This window comes from Mustelus asterias, chromosome 27 (genome assembly GCF_964213995.1).
Source record: "Mustelus asterias chromosome 27, sMusAst1.hap1.1, whole genome shotgun sequence".
In the NCBI taxonomy this organism is placed as follows: Eukaryota; Metazoa; Chordata; class Chondrichthyes; order Carcharhiniformes; family Triakidae; genus Mustelus; species Mustelus asterias.
In genome coordinates, this window is record NC_135827.1 from 35,994,398 (window position 1) to 36,018,594 (window position 24,197).

A 24,197-nucleotide genomic window follows, 5' to 3' on the forward strand; every position below is an offset into this window, starting at 1 on the left:
GCCCCTTAGTATCCCAAGATGTGTAGGTTAGGAAGATTAGCAATGGTAAATGTATGGGGTTATGAGGATTGGAGGTAGGTGGGGTTTGGCCTGGATAAGATGCTCTTTTGGAGAGTCACTGCAGACTCGATGGGCTGAATGGCCTCCTTCTGCACAGTAGGGATTCGCTGATTAAATGCGACCCTTTCCAAAACCTCCAGGACCACCATATTCAAAGAGGACAACCACTCAAATAAGACTCCTAAGCACAATAGAATGTATTCATGGGCTGGAGTGCCAAATCCCTGAGATAATGAGTTGGCGTTGAGTCACTTGCCCACCACCCCCTTATATTTAGTGTGTCGGTTAATAGCACAAAGTCAAAAACAACTGTGCAACCTCCCACCGAATAACTTGTTAAATTCACTGCCAGCAGCGCGAAAATGAGCCATACTGGCCAGGAAGGTGCAACAGATTGGATGGCCTCCTCTGGTGTTGTAGGGTTGTGTAGGATGTGCTGACTTATCATGAGGAGCTTATCAAAGTAGAGGAGTGGGTGTCGAAAGATACAAGATGACGTTAAATCCACATAAAATGTACACAACCAAGGCAGAAAGTCAGCATTTTAAAAATCTGCAAAGTTGCATTCACAGCAAAGCACAAAAACAACATGTACCTTTATTAGCCCTGCCTCAGCACCATCCCGATCATAGACGTCTCTGGACTTGGCAATAGCCAGGATGATGCCTTGCATAGCCGGGCTTAACATTTCCTGCCACAAGAGGGCAGAAGGAGGAAAGACATCCGAATAGACAAAAGAGAGAAAGGTCATCAAACGCAGAGCAATACAGGAAACAAGTCTTACGCACTCTACAATACCGTTAATTAACAGTAACTACACATGGACAGCAGTGAGGGAAGTCTTAAGCTAAGAGTCTATTGGTGGTTTGAACAGGACTGTGAAGGTGGGTTTTAAAGTGGGATTGAGCGAAATGAAAGCATGGGGAGAATTTGAGCCCCTTGTCCAGAATAACACAGATTGAGCATCAGCGACAAAAAGAGAAAATGCTGGAAAATCTCAGCAGGTCTGGCAGCATCTGTAAGGATGTAGGGAGTCAAAGCTTTGTCATCTGGACTCGAAATGTCAACTCTTTTGCTGCCAGACCTGCTGAGATTTTCCAGCATTTTCTCTTTTGGTTTCAGATTCCAGCATCCGCACTAATTTGCTTTTATTGAGAATCAGCAAGTATTTCATAGAATCAAAGAATCCCTACAGTGCAGAAGGAGGCCATTCGGCCCATTGGGTCTGCACCAATCACAACCCTACCCAGTCCCCATCCCATAGCCCCACGTATTTACCCTGCTCGTCCCCCTGACACTAGGGTCAATTTAGCACGGCCAATCCATCTAACCCACACATCTTTGGACTGTGGGAGGAAACCGGAGCACCCGGAGGAAACCCACGCAGACACGGGGAGAACGTGCAAACTCCACACAGACAGTGACCCAAGCCGGGAATCGAATCCGGATTCTTGGTGCTGTGAGGCAGCAGTGCTAACCACTGTGCCACCGTGCCGCCCCAAATTTATTTATAATTAGGGTAGATATTTACTCGAAAAGCAAATGATATTGGTGGATATGGAGAAAGGAAGAAGAATAATTGAAGCTACAAATAGATACCCGATTGCCAAAAATGCAGAAGAGGTTTCAGGGCTGCATTGCCTGTCCCAATATCTACATTCTCAAAAGACTTATTCACAACTTTTTTCCTGTGGCAATATGGACTATACCAGCAGTTTAGGGGAGGAGCAGGGTTGGTGTCAATATATTTAAGGAGCCTTATGGAATCTGCACTGGCAGAAACAGCAATGAATGAGAGTTCCTCAATGGCTTTTCAAAAGAGAGTGGACAACTGTTTGAGGAAGAAAATAAATGCAATATTACAAGGACAGGGGTGGGGGGGTGGGGGGGGGGGGGAATGGGATTTAACGAAAAGCTCGTTCAAATTCGAAGAACATACAGCACCATCATTTGCCTGAGATTTAACACGCACTGTGACACAGTGGTGATTTACTAATTCATTCCAGAACCATTGCAGAAGAATATTGAGGGAAAATGAGGCATTTCATTGATTCAATTCCAGGATACAGGTTGGGATGGAAGGAGAAAATGGACACTGCAGAAAAAAACCCAATCTTCTCCCTTTACAGAAGGAGCAGCAGTGATATATTTGCAGGAGCAAGTCCCAAGGTCGTTGGTGCACATCGTGTGGAGAGGCATTGGCAATGGGTTCATCTGTTAACATATGTTGGGTGGGATTCTCCCAAAAAGATTCTAAGCGTCGAACGTGCAGATAAACTGGAGTAAATCCTGCTCGTTATTTCAGTGGGATTTTCAAAATGAATCTCCCACATTCTGTGGACTGCAGAATGCACAAACATGAATATCATTAAAAATTGTGGATGGGGCCTATTCCCGCTGGAGAGGCCGGCAGCATAGCGCTGAGCAGACCATTGTGCATGCGCCAATCTGGGCGCATGCGCAGTAGCCCGCATTGCCAGCCTCCCGATCGCTGGCCAGCTCGATTCCCCCAGCAGTCCCGATTCCCCCACCGGTAACACTGGTGGGCAGTGCCAATGTGCCCCCAGGCATTGCCACTTTGCCCCTTGGGCAGTGCCAAGGGGCACGACCTCCTGGGGGGGGGGCCTCCAGTGGGGTTGGACTGCCAACTCCCCGTAAGTGGGGAGCTATTGTAAACCCCCACTGGCGGGGAGTGAAACACTTCTAGCGAGGGGGAAGAGAGGCTAGTGAGCCCGGAGATTTCAGTAAATTCTCAGACAAATGTAAAATATATTATAATGAGTATCAGCATAATTTATACATCTCCACGCCTATCCGTGACGTGGAGTTGACACCACCGGAAATCCGGGTGCCGAGAGACTCCTGGAGGCCGTGGCATCCAATGGGGAGCCCGTTACATGGCTTCCGTTTGAGTCTCCCAGCCCGCTGCATGGGTCGGGAGAGTCGTCCTCTTCAGCTTGCACTGGAGTAAAACGTAGCATTGTTAAGAATAAAAAAGATGGATTCTCGCAAAAGAAACCTTTCTGCATTTGCAGTGACCTTAAAAAACATTCTCCTAACTTTTAAGATGTACTTTTGGCACTTTTAGAACTTTCAGGGCTCCACATTTGCATCAGCCAACTTGCAGCAACAGTACAAAACAGCCTCACCTCACCACGGCACTGTCGTTGCAGTGTGAACACAGACAAGACCCAGCGCAAGGGCCCCAACCTCTTACAGGAGCAGCAAGAAACCCTGCAGGAGGGAATCTGGCGCTGGGCTCAGTCACACCTGATCAACACAGCACAGAGTTAGCACCAGTGCAAAGACAGAACAGGCTTGCACTGGTGCTAAAATTTTAATCTAAGTCACTTCAAAAGATAATTCGGGAATCACAGGTGACACCACACTCCTCGAGCAAAGAATGGTTAATGTTGCTCAGCTGTTTATATGGTCACCCGTTGACTTGGTACCTCTTCATTGTAGCCATCGGCATCATGTCGAACCATAACCTTGCCAACATTAGGTATCTCCACCTCAGAGATTTGGGTATCAGTGCTTTCAGGCTGTTGTTCTTGCTCTCTGGCTGGTGCTGGCTCTGGCTCAGGCTCAGGCTCAGGCTCAGGCTCTGTCTCCTCTGCAGTGTCCCTGGTTTCCTGCTCTGTATCTGACTAACTCAGCCAACATTGGGAGAAGAACAGAAAGGAAAGTGGACAGGAGGGAGGCAGGGAGGAAAGATGAGGAAAAGAAAAGACGATAGAAGCAGGTAAGAATGATATTCAGGTTAAGCATGACAGAGTGCACCTGTTAATACTTGTGCTAAAATACAAACGCACTCTTTGTGCAAAGGAAAGTTTGGGCACACTTGTGTTGTAGTTGTTACTGGACTAGTAATCTCGAGGCCTGAATTAATGATCTGGAAATGGGAATTCAAATCCCACCATGGCAGTTTATGAATTCATTCGAAGTAATGGTGACCATGAAGTTAGTACAAAAATCAATTGGTTCTCTAATGTCCTTTAGGGATGGAAATCTGCCGCCCTTCCCTGGTCTGACCTATTTGTTACTCCAGAGCCACAGAAATGTGGTTGACTCAGAACTGCCCTCAAATGGCTGAGAAAACCGTTCAATTGTATCAAAAGCTACAAAAAGCTATAATCCACATGGACGTCAGTGGTCCAAGGTGGTAGTTCACCAAACCTTCTTCTGCAAGGAAATTAGGAATAAATGGTGAACTTGCCAGCAACACCAACATCTCCAAGAAAAAAGTAAGAAGAATGCATGTGGATGTTAGACGGGGTCTAGACTAGACTGAAATACATTGCTCCCACTGTATAGCTCGTATATAAAGGAACATCGGAATTAGAAGCAGAAGTAGGAAAATTCAGACCTTTGAGCCTGCTCTGCCACTCGATCAGATCATGGCTGATCTCTCCCTGGTCTCAAATCCACCTCCTTCCCTGATCCCCATATCCCTTTAAACTGTTTTTAATCAGAAATATATCTCTATCTCCTTCTTGAAACCATTCAACAATTCAGACTCCACTGCGCTATGGGGCAGCGAGTTCCACAAATTCACTACCCTCTGCAAGAAGTAGTTCCTCCTCATCTGAGTTTTAAATCTACCGCCTCTCAACCTATACCTGTGACCTCTTGTTGTAGATTTCCCCACAAGGGGAAACATTTGGTCTACATTTACTTTATCAATCCCTTTTAGCATTTTATATACCTCGATCAGATCCCCTCTCACCCTTCTAAATATCAGCAAGTATAAGCCCAAACTGTTTAATCTCATCCCAAATGTCAACCCCTTCATCCTGAGATAGGCATCAGGACAGGGTTGTGAAGGGATATGGTGCCAAAGTACAGGTTAAAGAAAAGGAGGAACCATTTATTTGAGCAGAGTGGAATTTACAACAATAATGTATCTGTCAAAAGAGAGTTCTTGGAAATTAACTAGATGATTAGCTAGGCTTTGCTCATCACCCACATCACTCCTCGATGTAGTCAGACCTTGCCTCAGTTCCTTGCCTCAGAAGAGATTTACCAGGATGTTGCCTGGTTTCATAGAATCATAGAAACCCTACAGTGCAGAAGGAGGCCATTCGGCCCATCGAGTCTGCACCGACCACAATCCCACCCAGGCCCTATCCCCACATATTTACCCACTAATCCCTCTAACCTACGCATCCCAGGACTCTAAGGGGCAATTTTTAAACCTGGCCAATCAACCTAACCCGCACATCTTTGGACTGTGGGAGGAAACCGGAGCACCCGGAGGAAACCCACGCAGACACGAGGAGAATGTGCAAACTCCACACAGACAGTGACCCGAGCCGGGAATCGAACCCGGGACCCTGGAGCTGTGAAGCAGCAGTGCTAACCACTGTGCTACTGTGCCGCCCGGTTTGGAGGATATGGACTATGAAGAAAGGTTGAACAAACTTGGATTGTTTTCATTGAAGTGTCGGAGGACGAGGGGGGACCCGATAGAGGTTTACAAGATTATGACAGGCTTGGATAGAGTGGATAGTCAGAGTCTTTTTCCCAGGGTTGAAGGGTCAATTACTCGGGGGCATGGGCTGAAAGTGAGAGAGGGAATGTTTAAAAGAGATTTAAGGGGCAAGTTTTTCACACAGAGGGTGGTGAATACTGCCAGAGGAGGTGGTGGAAGCAGGTCTATAAGAATGCTCAAGAGGCATCTGGATTGATAAATGAAAAGGCAGAGAATAAAGGGATATGGACCACATAGAGGCAAGAAAACACTAGGGAGGCATCCGTGTCAGCACAGGCTTGGTGGGCCGAAGGGCCTGTTCCTGTGCTGTACTTTGCTCTTTGTTCCTCCGGTCACTCATTAATCCCTGTTTAAATGACCCTAAGCACACAAATCAAACCCATCTCAAATGATGGTTCATGTGGACGTGGAATCCAGTCCAACTAAAGTAAATTTTATTTATTGGTCACAAGTAGGTTTACATTCACACTGCAATGAAGTTACTGTGAACCCCCGCCCCTCCCCCCCCCAACCATGCAAGTTCAGTGTCCTGTGGTCCTGACCTCCCCCATGTACACCTACTAAAACGTTGCCATCGCTATGTACCAACGCACTGCATTAAGATTTGTATGGTATTTACGTGAATCCTAGTCACATTCCTCTGAAATACCACAAGGTACTACATGCACACAATTGCTTTTACTTTTTCCTTGCAATGAATGTCTCTGGACAGGAAAATCTCACAGCCCATTTGCCCAGACTGTTAATAGGACGAATGACCAGTTAAGCAGTTTTCACAGTGCTGGGTGAGAGGGGAATTCTGCTCAGGACACCGGGGGAAGCTGTCACTCCACTTCCAATATGGGTTGTGTGAACTTGGAAATCCAGCTGACACTCTCATCTGAAGGACACCTTTGACAATGCAGCCTTCCCTTTGTACTGTAGCAGTGACCAAATTGCTGCAAAATTCACTCACATGATTCTTCGAATCAGAGCACAAATTGCTACACTAACATGCTGCAACCACATTGCACAAAGCAAGATCCCACAACCAGCAATGGGATAATCAGCAAGTTAAGGGGAATGATAGTCAGGGTATTGGGAGAAAGTCTCCAAGAATGCAGTAGAACCTTGACTGCCCATCTCTCCACCACAGGAACGGATAGACAGCTCTTCAGCTTAACAACTTGACCAAAGGCTTGGTGGATCAGTCCATTGTAGTGCCCATGGACATTCTCTTCATTAAAATGATTTTTTTAAAAAAAGATTTTTTTTTAAAACCACCAAATTATCAAAGCATGATGTTACTTTCCAAAAAGAAGTTAATACTTCCCCTCCAAGCACACAGTCACGAAGAATCAAGAGGATTTTTACAAAAAGCAATCAAAAAGTATAAAAAAGGAAAAATGAGCGAATACCCACAGTCCATAAGGAGGCCATTCAGCCCATTGAGCCTGCACCGACAACAATCCCACCCAGGCCTATCCCCATAACCCCACACATTTACCCTACTAATGCCCCCTGACACTAAGAAGCAATTTAGCATGGCCAATCAATCTAAGTCGCACATTTTTGGACTGTGGGGGGAAACCGGAGCACCCGGAGGAAACCCAAGCAGGCATGGGGAGAACGTGCAAACTCCACACAGACAGTCACCGAAGCCTGGAATCGAACCTGGGTCCCTGGCGATGTGAGGCAACAGTGCTAACCACTGTGCCACCATGCCTTATGTTTGCCTTTATCCCAAGGGACTGGAATACAAGGAAACCAGACATGGTTGGAGGGAACGCAGTTTAGATTTACCAGGATAATACCCGGACTCCAAGGGCTAAACTAAAAGGAGAAATTATACAAAATAGGGTTATATGCCTTGGAACTTAGAAGATTAAGAAGCAATTTCATCAAAGATTTCCAGATATCAAGGGAAACAGATAGGATAGAAAGAAATAAGCTACTGGTTGGGGATTCTAAGGTTAGGAGACCTAGCCAAAAAATTAGAACCAAACATTTCAAGAGTGAAATCAGAAAAATATTCTATGTACAAAAAGCTGGTAGAAGTTTGGAGCTCTTTCACAAATGGCAATTGATGCCAGGTGAAGTGTCAATTTTAAATCGGAGATTGATACGTCTTTGTTAACCAGAGGTATATGGAAATATGAAAGTATCAGATCAACCATGATCCCACTGACTGGTGAAATAGGTTCAAGGGGTTAAATTGTCCCGTTGCAATGTTCATGCCTAATTTGCTTAAAATTGTGCTTGTATTTTTCTTTCTATTACAACTCTACAGTAGGGCAGATGCCAACGAAACAGCTGTGTATAGCTCAGGCACTCTCACCTCCTTCAAAGCAGCTTCTGCACCAGCGTTCTCGTAAGAGTTTGCTGCTTTCTCAATAGCCTGGGCGGTCTGCTCCTTCACCATGACAGCGTGCTTGGCGGAAGCAGAGCATGTATTCTGCTGACAGGCAACAGCCTCACCTGTGGGGTACAGAACAAAATAAAAACTGGGAGGGGGAACCACCAGACCCCTACCTACAGTAATGCAGCAATAATTCATTTATCAAAATAGAATTGAGAACTAAGAATTTTGGTTGAAAATTTTAATTCATAGCCTTAAGATTACAGATGTACAAGAACAAAACACGATGCTTTAGAATTGTGGAATGCATTAATCAGCATCAAGGAAAAAAAGTAATTTGATGTGTATATACATAAAGTATTAAACTGCCCTTCCTGGAGGCCTGAGGAACAGTATCTCAATACAAGAGGCTGCTTTAAGCTCCAATAAGCCATTGCATGTGCTTCTGCAATTGAGACACACAAACTCATTCTTTGCCTGTTCCTCAGAATTATGGATCTCCTTTAGTCTTCCAATCTTCCTGTTGGCTTTCAGAGCTTTGTGAAACCTAATCATTATTCTTTTATTTTGGCGGCTCCCCTATTCTTTTCAACATGGGTTATCTTACCTCTGCCAGCTCTTTGAAAGAACTACCCAATTAATCCCACTTCCCTGCTCTTTCTCCATAACCCTGAAAAAACTCCTCCAAGTATTTATTCTTATGTTGAACCATAGAATCCCCACAGTGCGGAAGGAGGTAATTCGGCCCATCGAGTCTGCACCAACTCTCCAATGCAGCATCTTACCCAGGTCCTATTCCCATGTATTTATCCTGCCTTTCCTCCGAACCTACACATTTTTGGACACCAAGGGGCAATTTACCATGGCCAATCCACCTAACCTCCTCATCTTTCGATTGTGGATAGAAACCAGAGCACCCGGAGGAAACCCACGCAGACATGGGGAAAACGCGCAAACTCGGACACAGAGAGTCACCCAAGGCTGGAATTGAATCCAGGTCCCTGGCACCATGAGGCAGCAGTGCTAACCACTGTGCCACCATGCTGCCAATTTAATTCCCTTTTGAAAGTTACAATTCAATCCACTTCAGTTGCCTTTTTTGCTAGGGCTTTTCAGATCATAGAACTTGCTGCATGAAAGAAAATTCTCATGTTCCTCCCTAGTTCTTTTGCCAACTAACTTAAAATTGTGTTTGCTTGTTACTGATCATCCTGCCAATGGAACCAGTTTCTCACTATTTACCCTCTCACAACACCATGTAATTTGGATCAACTCTATTAAAGCTTCCCTTAGGCCTCTCTGCTCTAAAGAGAACTATCCAGCTTCACTAATCCATACATAAAGACAACGTGTTGTCCCTGGGGCCATTTTAGCATATCTCCTCTGCATCCTCTCCAAGGTCTTGATATCCATCCGACGGGCTAGTGTCCAGAATTGGACACTGTTCATATCCTGCATGTAGCCTTTCTCCCGGATTACCCAATAAGACGACAAGTACCTTCTTTAAGAGTGACCGCTGGTTCCTGAACCTCTGCTGCGGGGACAAGCTCCTTTTGCGGGATCTTCCGAACCTGCTCCTCATTCCACTCGTCGAGTTCTTGCGTAAAGTGCTGGTTGTCTTCACGGACATACTGCCTGAGTTCCGGAGGAAGGGCATGGATGGCTTTCAAAATCTGTCCCGTTTCCACATCCGTTTCCTCTGTAATTTGAATAAAAAGAATTACTTTTCAGTTTTGAAAAAAATAGGGCAAGAACATTTCAACTGGGTTGCATTCTTGGTTGAACCAGGAGTTGGCCATTTAGCATGGAGATGAGGAGAACCATCTTTACTCAGAGAGTGAATCCTTAGAATTGAACATCCTATAGGCATGTCACTGCTCAGTCATTGAGTCTACTAAAGACGGAGGTTGACAGATTATTCAACACTATAGAAATTATTGTACATGAGTAAAGGCAGTGGTATAGTAGTATTGTCACTGGACTAGTAATCAGGGTAATGCTCTGGGGACTCTGGTTGAAATCCCACCGTGGCAGATGGTGAAATTTGAATTCAATAAAAATCTGGAATTAAAACTCTACTGATGACCATGGAACCATTGTCGATTGTTGTAAAAACCCATCTGGTTCACTAATGCCCTTTAGGAAAGGAGATCTGCCATCCATATCTGGCCTACATGTGACTCCAGACCCATTGAAATGTGGCTGACTCTTCAATGTTCTCAGGGATGGGCAATAAATGCTGGCCCTGCCAGCGACGCCCACATCCCATGAATGAATGAAAAATAGAGGGGACAGCGGAGTTGATCTAGAAGGTCAGCCATGATCTTGTTGAATGGTACAGGATGCCTGAGGTTTGAATGGACTATTATCACTCCTATTTCTGATCATCTTCGAAGCAGAACTGCATTCCCTTCATTGGTTTTACAGGGATATTTTGTCTAAGGATGGCAGTTCCGTCAGCTACTTTGCCAATTTTAAACTAATTTCAACTGTCAAACCATCAATATAGGAGCACCCTTTCTGTGCCTGAAAACAGGTGATGTGCCATCACATGTCTAGGCCAACATGGCTGTGTTTGATGGTTTTGACAGAGGGAGGAATGTTGGGCAGGCCACCAGAAAAGCATTCTGTTCTTCAAAGAGTGCAATGGATCCCTAAATCGCGGGGTAAATGGTGGTTAGACGCAGACAGTGGAACACTGGATTGAAACACTAATCCAGGGTACTTAAGGTCTCCATTGGAAGTTGATCCAAAAGGACTTTCAACGAAGGAGAATCTGACACCACAATAACTTGCTTTTGTGAAGCACCTTTAATGTAATAAACATCCTAAGGTGCTTCACACAAGAATTACTCGCTAACATTTTGCAATGAGCCACATGAGGAGATTATCAGCTCAGGTGATTAAAGACTTGGTCAGAGAGGCAGGCTGTGAAGAACCTCGGGGAGCGAGAGCGAGGGGGGGGGGGGGGGCGCACATGGGTGAGAGAGAGCGGGAGAAAGAGATTTCCAGTGTTTAGGCAACTGAAGGCATCAATAGTGGGGCAATTAAATCAGTAATTCGCAAGAGACCAGAATTAGAGGAATGCCAATATTTCAGAGTGTGGAAGGGGTGAAGGAGGTCATAGAGATCAGGAGACATGAGGATTTTAAAAACAAGGATGTGAATTTTAAAATCGAGGTGTTGTTGGAGTAAGAACCAATCTATTTGATTTGATTTATTATTGTCACATATATTGGTATACAGTGAAAAGTTTTCTTTCTTGCACACTATACAAAGCATGCTGTTCATAGAGTACAAAGGAGAGAGGGAAAGGAGAGGGTGCAGAGTGTAGTGTTGTAATCATAGCTAGGGTGCAGAGAAAGATCAACTTAATATCAGGTAGGTCCATTCAAAAGTCTAATGGCAGCAGGGAAGAAGCTGTTCCTGAGTCGGTTGTTACGTGATCTCACTTTTGTATCTTTTTTCTGACAAAAGGTGGTGGAAGGGAGTATGTCCAGGGTGTGTGGAGTTCTTGGTTATGCTGGCTGCTTTTCCAAGGCAGCGGGAAGGAAGCGTAGGCAGATGGGATGGGAGGCTGGTTTGTGTGATGGTCTGGTCTACATTCATAACACTTCAGGTTAGAAAGCTTCAACCATAGTGCCAATGACTATTCACCTGGATAAGCAAGATCAGCAAATGGAACAAAGGATAGTGGAAAGGTTCATCTTTTACCTGCAATGAGTTGTGGTAAATTATCATTGATGTACATCAGACAATAAGCGCTGGCGTTCCGTGATCCTCCATATGAATCTCGTTGCAGCTCTTCCCACGATGATTCTGCTACTGAGACATCATTGTACTTGAGCCACATGTTCTGGCTGTGATCATAGATGTATGCCCAATAATGGCCAGCTGAAGCCTGACCTTCATGCACAAGCACTGCGTGAAGTCGATAAGGAACCTAATTGACAAACAAGGAGGCATCACTTCACTCTAAGGCAAAAACCCCATCTGTCGAGAAACAACCAACACTACAGAAATCGAACGCAATGTACCATGCTTGCTCAACCATCTCCATAGTTACCAACAGTGCATTACGAACCCAAAGCCTTATTCCAATCTAGTGGAGTAATTAGTGCTGGAGTTCAAATCATCAGTGCTAGGGCTAGGATGTTGCCAGGATCTGTGGCCTTTGTTGTGTCCAGTGTACCTGACCATTTCTCAATATTACGGGGCGTGGATCAAACTGATCCACTGACCCCTGATGGTGACTTCATCAGGAAGAAGCAAAAGCCATCATGATGATTGGCACACCTAGCTGAAGATGGCTCCAAACGTTTCAGGCCTTGGCTTTGGCACTCGTGCAAGACTCTTCCATCATTGAGGATGGGGCCACCTCTTTCCATTACTTGCTTAACTATCCACTATTATTACCTGAATGGATGTTACTACCTGAATGGTTGTAAGTTGGGAGAGGGGAGTGTGCAGCGGGACCTGGGTGTCCTTGTGCATCAGTCGCTGAAGGTAAGCATGCAGGTGCAGCAGGCGATAAAGGCGGCAAATGGTATGTTGGCCTTCATTGCGAGAGGTTTCGAGTACAGGAGCAGGGATGTGTTGTTGCAATTACGCAGGGCCTTGGTGAGGCCACACCTAGAATATTGTGTGCAGTTTTGGTCTCCTTTTCTGAGGAAGGATGTTCTTGCTCTCAAGGGAGTGCAGCAAAGGTTTACCAGGCTGAATCCGGGGATGGAGGAACTGATGTATGAGGAGAGATTGACCCAGTTAGGATTGTTTTCACTGGAGCTCAGATGAATGAGGGGGGATCTCAGAGACTTATAACATTTTAACAGGACTAGACAGGGTCGATGCAGGGAGGATGTTCCCGATGGTGGGGGATCCAGAACCAGGGGTCACATCCTGAGGATACAGGGTAGACCATTTAGGATGGAGATGAGGAGACATTTCTTCACCCAAAGAGTGGTGAGCCTGTGGAATTCATTACCACAGGAAGTAGTTGATGCCAAAACATTGAATGTATTCAAGAGGCGGCTGGATATAGCACTTGGGGCGAATGGAATCAAAGGTTATGGGGAGAAAGCAGGATTAGGCTATTGAGTTGGACAATCAGTCATGATCGCAGTGAATAGTGGAGCAGTCTGGAAGGGCTGATTGGCCTCCTACTGCTCCTATCTTCTATGTGTCTACGTTTCTATGTTGCTGTTTGCGAGTGGACCTGACAGCGCTTTTGAGCTGCCACGGCTCTAGCTGAGGCCAGCTGACTCAGCGAGGGTTAAGGGATCTGAATCCAGGACCTCCCAAGTCTGATTGGTCATTTTAACATCACATTATTGCCATACGCACTGGGCCAAAAGAGGAGACCAGCATCTCTTTTTTTTCACCCAAGGCACTGACCGCTACGTACACCTAAGTAGTAAATTATGAATTTGATCTTTACCTGACACATTAAGCTGTCCATGTACATCTGTTCAATTGATTGTGTGATCTGTGTGATGCTGTCCTTTAGGTCTTCAAAAAAAAAGGTACAAACAAATTAAAAGGCTGGTTGAGCAAAGTGGAGCTGCAATTCTTAAAGTCATCTGGTTCTAGTGAAGGGTCATCAACCCAAAACGTTAACCCTGTTTCTCTCCACGGATGCTGCCAGAACAGAATCACAAAATCCTACAGTGCAGAAGAGGCCCTTCAGTCCATCGATTCTGCACCGAAGCATGAAATGTCCTAACCTGCCCACCTAATCCCATTTGCCAGCACTTGGCCCATAGCCTTGAATGTTATGGCGTGCCAAGTACTCATCCAGGTACTTTTTAAAGGATGTGAGGCACCCCGCCTCCACCACCCTCCCAGTCAGCGCATTCCAGATCCTCACCACCCTCTGAGTAAAAACATTTTTCCTCAACTCCCCCCTAAACCTCCCACCCCTCACTTTTAACTTGTGTCCCCTCATAACTGACCCTTAAACTAAGGGGAACAGCTGCTCCCTATCCACCCTGTCCATACAAAGAACAAAGAACAGTACAGCACAGGAAACAGGCCCTTCGGCCCTCCAAGCCTGTGCCGCTCCTTGGTCCAACTAGACCAATCGTTTGTATCCCTCCATTCCCAGGCTGCTCATGTGACTATCCAGGTAAGTCTTAAACGATGTCAGCGTGCCTGCCTCCACCACCCTACTTGGCAGCGCATTCCAGGCCCCCACCACCCTCTGTGTAAAAAACGTCCCTCTGATGTCTGAGTTATACTTCGCCCCTCTCAGCTTGAGCCCGTGGCCCCTCGTGATCGTCACCTCCGACCTGGGAAAAAGCTTCCCACTGTTCACCCTATCTATACCCTTCATAATCTTGTATACCTCTATTAGATCTCCCCTCATTCTCCGTCTTTCCAAGGAGAACAACCCCAGTCTACCCAATCTCTCCTCATAGCTAAGACCCTCCATACCAGGCAACATCCTGGTAAACCTTCTCTGCACTCTCTCCAATGCCTCCACGTCCTTCTGGTCGTGCGGCGACCAGAACTGGACGCAGTACTCCAAATGTGGCCTAACCAGCGTTCTATACAGCTGCATCATCAGACTCCAGCTTTTATACTCTATACCCCGTCCTATAAAGGCAAGCATACCATATGCCTTCTTCACCACCTTCTCCACCTGTGTTGCCACCTTCAAGGATTTGTGGACTTGCACACCTAGGTCCCTCTGTGTTTCTATACTCCTGATGACTCTGCCATTTATTGTATAACTCCTCCCTACATTATTTCTTCCAAAATGCATCACTTCGCATTTATCCGGATTAAATTCCATCTGCCACCTCTCCGCCCAATTTTCCAGCCTATCTATATCCTGCTGTATTGCCCGACAATGCTCTTCGCTATCCGCAATTCCAGCCATCTTCGTGTCATCCGCAAACTTGCTGATTACACCAGTTACACCTTCTTCCAAATCATTTATATATATCACAAATAGCAGAGGTCCTAGTACAGAGCCCTGCGGAACACCACTGGTCACAGACCTCCAGCCGGAAAAAGACCCTTCGACCACTACCCTCTGTCTCCTATGGCCAAGCCAGTTCTCCACCCATCTAGCCACTTCTCCTTGTATCCCATGAGCCTTAACCTTCTTAACCAACCTGCCATGTGGGACTTTGTCAAATGCCTTACTGAAATCCATATAGACGACATCCACGGCCCTTCCTTCATCAACCGTTTTTGTCACTTCCTCAAAAAACTCCACCAAATTTGTAAGGCACGACCTCCCTCTTACAAAACCATGCTGTCTGTCACTAATGAGATTGTTCCGTTCTAAATGCACATACATCCTGTCTCGAAGAATCCTCTCCAACAACTTCCCTACCACGGACGTCAAGCTCACCGGCCTATAATTTCCTGGGTTATCCCTGCTACCCTTCTTAAACAACGGGACCACATTCGCTATCCTCCAATCCTCAGGGACCTCACCCGTGTCCAAAGAAGCGACAAAGATTTCCGTCAGAGGCCCAGCAATTTCACCTCTCGTCTCCCTGAGCAGTCGAGGATAGATGCCATCAGGCCCTGGGGCTTTGTCAGTTTTAATGTTCCCTAAAAAACCTAACACTTCCTCTCTTGTAATGGAGATTTTCTCTAACGGGTCAACACCTCCCTCCGAGACACTCCCGGTTAACACGCCCCTCTCCTTCGTGAATACCGATGCAAAGTATTCATTTAGGATCTCCCCTATTCCCTTGGGTTCTAAGCATAATTCCCCTCCTTTGTCCCTGAGAGGTCCGATTTTCTCCCTGACAACTCTTTTGTTCCTAACGTATGAATAGAATGCCTTAGGATTCTCCTTAATCCTGCCTGCCAAGAACATCTCGTGACCTCTTTTTGCCCTTCTAACTCCCCGTTTGAGTTCTTTCCTACTCTCTCTGTATTCCTCCAGAGCTCCATCTGTTTTCAGTTGCCTGGACTTAACGTACGCCTCCCTTTTCATTTTAATCAGATCCTCAATTTCCCTGGTTATCCACGGCTCTCGAATCCTACCTTTCCTATCTTTCCTTTTTACAGGCACATGCCTATCCTGCAGCCTTATCAATAGTTCCTTAAAAGACTCCCACATGCCAGACGCGGACTTACCCTCGAACATCCTCTCCGAATCAACATCCACCAATTCCTGCCTAATCCGGCTATAGTCAGCCTTCCCCCAATTTAGCACCCTGCCCGTAGGACAGCACTCATCCTTGTCCATTACTATCCTAAAGTTAACAGAGTTGTGGTCACTATTTGCCACATGTTCCCCTACCGAAACTTTGACGACCTGACCGGGCTCATTTCCCAGAACTAGGTCCAGTATAGCCCCCTCTCTAGTCGGGCTATCTACATACTGTTCCAAAGAACCTTCCAGTACGCATTTTACAAATTCCTCCCCGTCCGGACCCCAGGCTCTAAGCACTTTCCAGTCTGTGCCAGGGAAATTAAAGTCCCCCACTACAACAACCCTATGTTTTCTGCACCTATCCAGAATCTCCTGACATATCCTTTCCTCCACTTCCCGTGGGCTGTTGGGTGGTCTGTAGTACACCCCCAGCATAGTGACTGCACCCTTCCTGTTTCTGAGTTCCACCCACAGCGACTCAGTACATGACCCCTCTAAGTTGTCTACCCTCTGCACCGCGGTAATATGCTCCTTAACTAATATCGCTACTCCCCCACCTTTTTTAGCCCCTCCTCTGTCTCGCCTAAAACACTTATACCCCGGAATATTCAGCTGCCAGTCCTGTCCTTCTTTTAACCAAGTTTCCGTCACCGCAACCACATCCAAATTCCGCACAAGCATTAAGGCCCTAAGTTCGTCTGTTTTACCCGTTACACTCCTCGCATTGAAGCAGATGCACTCCAGACCTCCAGGCCCAGTCAGGTCCTCCTCCTCCAGAGTGCTCCTCCTCTTAGCTAGCCTTGCCCTGGCCCCCATGCCCTTCATAATCTTGAAGGCCTCAATCAGGTCACCCCTCAGTCTTCTCTGCTCCAACGAAAACAACCCAAGCCTATCCAACCCCTCTTCATAACTTAGTGTTCCATCCCAGACAGCATCCTGGTAAATACAGCTGAACAGTTCCAGCATTTTCTGTTTTTACTTCAAATTTCCAGCATCTGCAGTATTTCACTGTTACATTGGATTGCAGTGTGTCTAATGAACCATTCCTTCCAGGTGCAGTCACACAGAGATTCCTGCTTGGCTCTCGGTCTGTTTACCTGCAATATCATGTTCAACCTCTGCCCTCCAGCGCTGAAGGCAGTTCTCGAAGTTGTTGAGCTCTTCTTCTGTGATGTGGCGGGGCGCAGGGTGTGCCGGCATTTCCATGGGAGGCCGGGTCTGGGTGAAAGGCTTGTGCACAGTTGCACGCTGTGGTTGGGGTGTGCTCGGGGGGCTTGTAGTTTCAGGGGTCTCGGCAATCGACGCTTCTGAGGAACTGAGGAGAAAATGAAATACAGTCATCAGCATATGGGTGTTACGAGGCTCAGCGCTACTTAATTCAGTTGTGGATGGGCACAGATGCAACAAGATGGGGGAGGTGATGGTCTAGTGGTATTATCGCTAGACTATTAATCCAGAAAGTCAACAAATGTTCTGGGAACCCGATTTGAATCCCACCGCGGCAGATGGTGGAATTTGAATTCAATTTTAAAAATCTGGAATTAAGAATCTACTGATGACGATGAAACCATTATCGATTGTTGGAAAAACCCGTCTGGTTCACTAATGTCCTTTAGGGAAGGAATCTGCCATCTTTACCTGGTCTGGCCTACATGTGACTCCAGAACCACACAGCAATGTGGTTGACTCTCAACTGCCCTACAAGGGCAACTAGGGACGGGCAATAAATGCTGGCCAGCCAGCGACGCCCATGTCTCAGGAATGAATAAAATAAAAAAAACTCAAGAAGCTCAACACCATCTAGGAGAAAGCATTTTGCTGAATTTTGGCACCCCATTCCCACCACCTTAAACACAACATTCCCTCCCCTGTCAACGCAGCATTACGGCAGCGCGGGCTGCAGCAACTCACCAAGGCTTCTATCTCAGCACCTTCCAAACCCATGATCTCCACCACCTAAAAGCAGAGGGCAAAAGGTGCATGGAAATCACCGTCAGTTTCCCACCCTCCCACAAGTCGCACATCATCCTAATTGGGACAAATATCACCACGTTTGTTTATTGTCACGAGATCAAAGTCCTGGAACCCCCTACCTAACAGCACTGTGGGAGTGCTTTCACCACACAGGCCGCAGCAGTTGGCTAAGTTAACTCACCATTACTGTCGCAGCAATGCCTGGAGAAAGGCAATAAAAGCTAACCTTGCCAGCAATGCCCGCACCCAGAGGACTAATTTTTTTTTAAAGTCAATTTTCAACTTCCTTCCAAATGATTTCTCATTCCCCCCCTCTCTGTACGCTTATGTCTATTGATTTTACACAGCGAACTCAAATCGAAGGCTGCAGACTCAGCACAATGAACCTCACCCTGGCTGCTTTATCACTCGTCTGTGAAGCTTCTAGGTTTCTTTACGTTAAAGGCGTGGCATGAATACATTTAGCTGCACTTGTCCCAACTGGAGTACCTGGTTTGCATCGCTGATGCTACGTTAGTGTTAGGATGAGATCTTGTTGGGGACATTGGCAATGTGCCCACAATGTCCTGAGTGGGGGGCACACATGATGGCTTGGTCTTGGTAAACTCCCAGACATACTGTAGCATGTCTGCCAAGGGGTAACGTTCAGGACCAGATCCATAATTCATATACCTAAAAATGAGAAGGAAAAATAGGGAAAATATCAACTCCTTTACACAGAATTTATAGGCCATTTGGTTCAACTGGTCCATGTTACTGTTTATACTCCACATGCACCACCTACACCATACTTCACCTCACCCCATTAAGATAACTTTCTATCCTTTTTACCCTCATCTACTTTTCTACCTTCTCCTTAAATGCATCTATGCTGTTTGCCTCAATTACTCAATGTGGTTGCAACTTTCACATTCTACCTAACAGCTCTGGTTAAGGAATTTATCCTGAATCCGAGATATATTAGTAATTGTCATAGAGATTTACAGCATGGAAGCAGGCCCTTCGGCCCAACTTGTCCTTGCCGCCTTTTTTTTTAAACCCCTAAACTAATCCCAATTGCCCGCATTTCGCCCATATCCCTCTGTACCTATCTTACCCATGTAACTGTCTAAATGCTTTTTAAAAGACAAAATTATACCCGCCTCTACTACTATCTCTGGCACCTTGTTCCAGACACTCACCGCCCTTTGCCTTGAATTGGTACAAGACTAATGCGCAAAACCGTTCAGAACAGTGCCTTGGATTAAGCACTGGCTTTGGGAAGGTTTAAGATGTCTGAGGTTGGGGGTTCCTTTCTCTCCTTCAAGAGGGCCATTCACACTGGTCGCAAAATGGATGCTTTTCTTTTTTGAGGCCAGGTCACGCTTCTGATTAAAAAGAATGTCCTGTGTCGAGGTGGGATGCTGATCAGAGATAATCCCACAAATGGTGAATGGAGCTTCAGCAACTGGGGACTGCACTGCTGGAGTCCATGTGACGGCGGAAGTGCTGAGCAAAATTCGCTTGGCTTTGAGAAAGAAATTAGTAATTGTGTTAAATATTTGTTACCCTTTGTTTCAGATTACCTCAAGTGAAAATATTTTCTCTGCTTACACCCCATCAACCCCTTTCATAATTTTAACTCATTTCTGGTATCAATAACGATTTATTAATAAGACACTGTCAAGGGATACAGAGCAAAACTATTTTTCTCTAAAATAACAAATGCCTTTGGACCCTATACCTTTTCAATGATGTTAACTTTAAGAAGGATGTCAAGGCTTTAAAGAAGATAGAAAGAAGATAGACGAGAAAGGAAATAGAGAAGGAGGGCTTCAATTATGCAGTAAGGCTAGAAAAGTAGGGATTGTTCTCTTCAGAGCAGAGAATGCCAAGGGCAGAATTAATAGAGGTGTTCAAAATTATGAAGGGTCTTGATGGATTAAATAAGGAAAGATTGCCTTCGCTGGCAGAAGGGTGAAATGACGCACTTTCACAGTCTCGTTTGTGAATACAGAAAGGATTAATAAGAAAACAGTAGTCTCGTGGCCCCCCTACATGTCTTCTGTCCAAGAGACTTGTACCCCATCCTGAGTCACATGGGGCGATTACCCCATTCTGAGTCACACTGGTCCCCCAAGCCAGGTGACCCCTTACTCTGCTGTGTTGCACTTCACAATCACCACAAGAGAGTCAGTAAACAGAGGTAATTGGCAAAACTAGCAGGGGAGTTTTTTTTTTTTAAAACAAGCGAGTTATGGATCAGGCATGCACTGCCTGAAACAGCGACGGAAAAAGATAATGAAATGAATATATCTGTGAGGGGCAAAGAATTTACTGTCATAGAAAGAGAACTGGATGCATAATGGAAAAGGAAAACATTGCAGGGCTGCAGAAAGAACACTGGAGTGGAACAAATTGCATATCACTTTCAAAGATCCATCACACACTGGGTTGGATAGTCTCCTTCTGTGTTGTGTGCTTCGTTAGTAACATCAGTTAAATATTCCAGAAGACTGAGCATATAAATGCTCTTGCCTGAGGCAAGGTGAATGTTCCCAGGTTGCTTGGGCTCACTTTGAGACAATGTAAGTCAGTGATTTCTCAGTTTGTGCACGCTGCAGGTGTTCTTTATCATCATGTCATTTCAAAAAGGGAGATGCAGAACATTCTTTCTGATGGTGTAGAGGAATTACGAGCAGCAGAATGGAAAAGATGTTGCTGATACAAAGTCATTTCGCTTCAGACTATTAATGATGCAAATTGGAAAACTTTCTCCTTCCTTTAGCCGAAGCTGCTACAAACCCAATGCCCGAGTTGGTGAACGCGACTGCACAGCTCTCTGTCTGATTGAGTGGCCGTACCTCTCCAGTCGCTGCTGTAGGACAGTTGACTGCTCTTTCAGCCTCTTCACCTCGTCCCTCCTGCTGCGTGTAAGTTCCTTGTTCTTGTGTAGATACCTGAGCATACATAACCAGGAGGTTATTATTGTACAGTTAAGATTCCAAATGGCTTATTCTTCATGAAGAGGATGATGGCCACCATTGGTATTCAACTTTTCTTTCCCCCCCACACTCACAGGATGCGTACATCACGGGCCTTTCACAACTTAAGGATGTTCCAGAGCATTTCCCAGCTAATGAGTTACTAATGAAGGCCACTGTTGTAATGCAGTGAAACACAACAGCAAATCAGTACAGCAAAGTTTCTCAAATAGCGAGGAGGGAATGACCAGATAATCTGCTTTATTGTCGGCTGAAGGATAAAAATTGGCTAGGACACTGGGAGAATACGCCTGCTCATTTTTAAATAGGGTCACAAGACTTTTTATGTCCGCTTTAGAGTCCAGATGGGGCGTCAGTATGACGTGCATTCTGAAATACAGGAGGGTATTCCCCTCAGCGTGGCACTGGAGTGCCAGCCTGGATTACACCCATAAGTTTCTGGAGAGGGCTTTAAACTCACAACCTTCTCACTCAGCGTTCAAGAGAGAATAATTAAAACAATTTGAAATGTGTCCACTGGATTCACACCTCAACACCACCACCCCCCGCACACCCCCCCCCCCCCCCCCCCCCCCCCCCCACCACTTTGAAGTTGCACCCACCTTCAAGTTTCCTCAATAGGATGAAGATCACATCTCCATCGCCAAGTGCACAAGTAATAACAACATGATTCAACCTCACATCTGTTCACGTTTCAGATGAGAAAGCTGAGTTTAGTAGATCCAGTTAAAGCCTAAGAACAAATGTGAAATTGGGAAACAAATTTAGATCTCCATTAACTCATGAAAATGTGGGATCTGATGTCTGGCCATTTTAATTGTAAGCTCTGTTAATGCAATGCACACTGTCTGAACATAATGGACTGGAGAGAAGAGTTGATGAACCATTTCAAAGTTAAGTCTCCAATTTACCCAGATCTTATTCATTCATGGGACATGGGCATCGCTGGTTGGCCAGCATTTATTGCCCATCCCTGGTTGCCCGAGAGCAGTTGAGTGTCAACCACATTGCTGTGGCTCTGGAGTCACATGTAGGCCAGACCAGGTAAGGATAGCAAATGTCCTTCCCTAAAAGGACATTAATGAACCAGATGGGTTTTTTCGACAATCAACAATGGTTTCATGGTCATCAGTAGATTCTTAATTCCAGATTTTATTTAATGAATTCAAATTCCACCATCTGACTGGTGGGATTTGAAGCCGGGTCCCCAGAACATTAGCTGAGTTTCTGGATTAATAATCTAGTGGCAAGACCACTAGGCCATCGCCTCCCCTGAACCTGCACTAGCCAATTCCAAAGACTGCAATTAAATCTCTAAACTGCACTAAACAATCACCCGACCATCAGCAATGTTTCTTACATTCCAGAACTGATCAAACTTGTAAAGGAAATGACTTCATTGGCTGCAAAGCACTTTGGCATTTCCCGAGGTTGTGAAAGGTGGTATATCAATTCAGGTCTTTGCATTTCTACATTTGCAGATGTAAGTCTATCTATCTGCAACATCAGATAATTCACTCTACACAGAAGATCCTCTCAAGGGACTTGCAAGTTATCCAAATTATGTTTAAAAAGTCATTGATTCCCTAATACACGTTTATCATTACCCAGAAGATTGACTCACCTGTCCATATAAATGATGTGAGGAAATTCCAGTTTCTTGTGAATTTTTTCTGGTCTACCCAAAGACTGATTAAACTCAAATCTAGAGAGTTCAAAAGTCAATACAGGAGGTAGTTTGGTAAACCAGTTCTGGAAAGGAAATGGGCAGAATTAAAGTTCATCACGTATTTGCTAAGTTCACACACAGTATTATAGAAAGTCCTTGAGTAATTCACAGATTAATCTAAAAGGTAATGGGGAAAAAAACTTGCATATTGAAAATGTCCCTCATCGCATCTCTTTAAGAGATTGGAGTGCATAGGATTGGGACAAGTGTATTGAGATGGATAGAAAACTGGTTGGCAGAGAGGAAACAAAGAGTAGGAATTAATGGGTCCTTTTCAAATTGGCAGGCAGTAACTAGTGGGGTGCCACAGGGATCAGTGCTGAGACCCCAGCTATTCACAATATACATTAATGATCTGATGAGGGAACAAAATGCAACGTCTCAAAGTTTGCAGATGATACCGAGTTGGGTGGGAGGGTAAACTGTGACGAGGATGCAGAGATCCTTCAGCATGATCTGGACAGGTTGGGTGAGTAGGCAAATCAATGGGATTTGGGGTAAATGGGATCAAATGTTATGGAGAGAAAGCAGGACTAGGCTATTGAATTGGATGATCAGCCATGGTGATGAATGGCAGAGCAGGCTCGAAGGGCTGAATGGCCTCCTCCTATCTTCTACGTTTCTATGTAATTTGACTCCACTGTTGCTGTTAAACAGGCACATTTGCAACCACAAACAGCAGTGTGGTGCAGGATCAGTTATGGGCCTAGAAATTCAACACTGATTGGTGAACATGAGGGGACATGAAAGGCAGAAGCAAGGTAATCCCTGCACCTTCTCATCCCTGTGTTTCTTTAATTTATCCTTTCATGGGAATATGGGAGTCATTAGGCAGGCCAGCATTTAATGTCCATCAGTATTATTCTTTGTAAAAACATGTTTATTCATAGAATACCTGAAATAAGCAGTTCAAATCATCATGATGGTAAAGTACAATGATATTCACATTTTCTGCAGAGATGAAGATGCACTCTGAGGCGCTTCAATACGGGAATGAGAACATTACAAACATTTCAATGTTTTTGTTGCAGGGAGTACAATGCTGTTCATAGAAGATAGGAACAGCAGGAGGCCAGTCGACCCTTCAAGCCTGCTCTGCCATTCGTCACGATCATGGCTGATTGTCCAACTCAATAGCCTATATAAACATATAAATTATATACTTCGATCGTGTCGCACTCTGAGGTGCTTCAACAGTTACATTGACTAGATACAGTCAGGTTTAAGCTTACAGTCTCTAAGGGGTTTTACCTGGTTACCAGCCCCTCGGTGTACGTTGGTTAAAAGTCCTGACACAGTGGTCTTTCCCCCATTGTGCCTTGGTAGCAGCTGCATCACTAATTGCCCTTGAGAAGGTGGTGGTGAGCTGCCACATGTGGTTCTTCACTGCGGTTGGTCACAGTCCTGAAACTCCCCCGCTAATGACACTATGAACGTACCTACACCACATGGACTACAACAGTTCAAGAAGGTGGCTCACCACATTTATAATGGTGCTG

The 24,197-nt window shown here is 45.4% G+C and overlaps 1 protein-coding gene across 5 annotated transcripts in view; it reads right to left on the reverse strand.

Annotated features, from left to right (window-relative positions):
* usp28 (ubiquitin specific peptidase 28) overlaps positions 1–24,197 on the reverse strand; it is a 99,181-nt gene that overhangs the window by 19,302 nt on the left and 55,682 nt on the right. For 2 of the 5 annotated variants that reach the window (XM_078199013.1, XM_078199016.1), the window contains 10 exons: positions 22,594–22,721; positions 20,829–20,924; positions 18,475–18,657; positions 17,109–17,326; positions 13,330–13,400; positions 11,607–11,835; positions 9,391–9,591; positions 7,872–8,011; positions 3,513–3,710; positions 656–751 (listed from right to left, as the gene is read on the reverse strand). In XM_078199013.1, coding sequence (XP_078055139.1) covers positions 656–751; positions 3,513–3,710; positions 7,872–8,011; positions 9,391–9,591; positions 11,607–11,835; positions 13,330–13,400; positions 17,109–17,326; positions 18,475–18,657; positions 20,829–20,924; positions 22,594–22,721 — 1,560 coding nt within the window. The remainder of the gene's footprint in view (positions 1–655; positions 752–3,512; positions 3,711–7,871; positions 8,012–9,390; positions 9,592–11,606; positions 11,836–13,329; positions 13,401–17,108; positions 17,327–18,474; positions 18,658–20,828; positions 20,925–22,593; positions 22,722–24,197) is intronic. The other 3 variants (XM_078199015.1, XM_078199017.1, XM_078199014.1) reach the window with 2 other exon arrangements.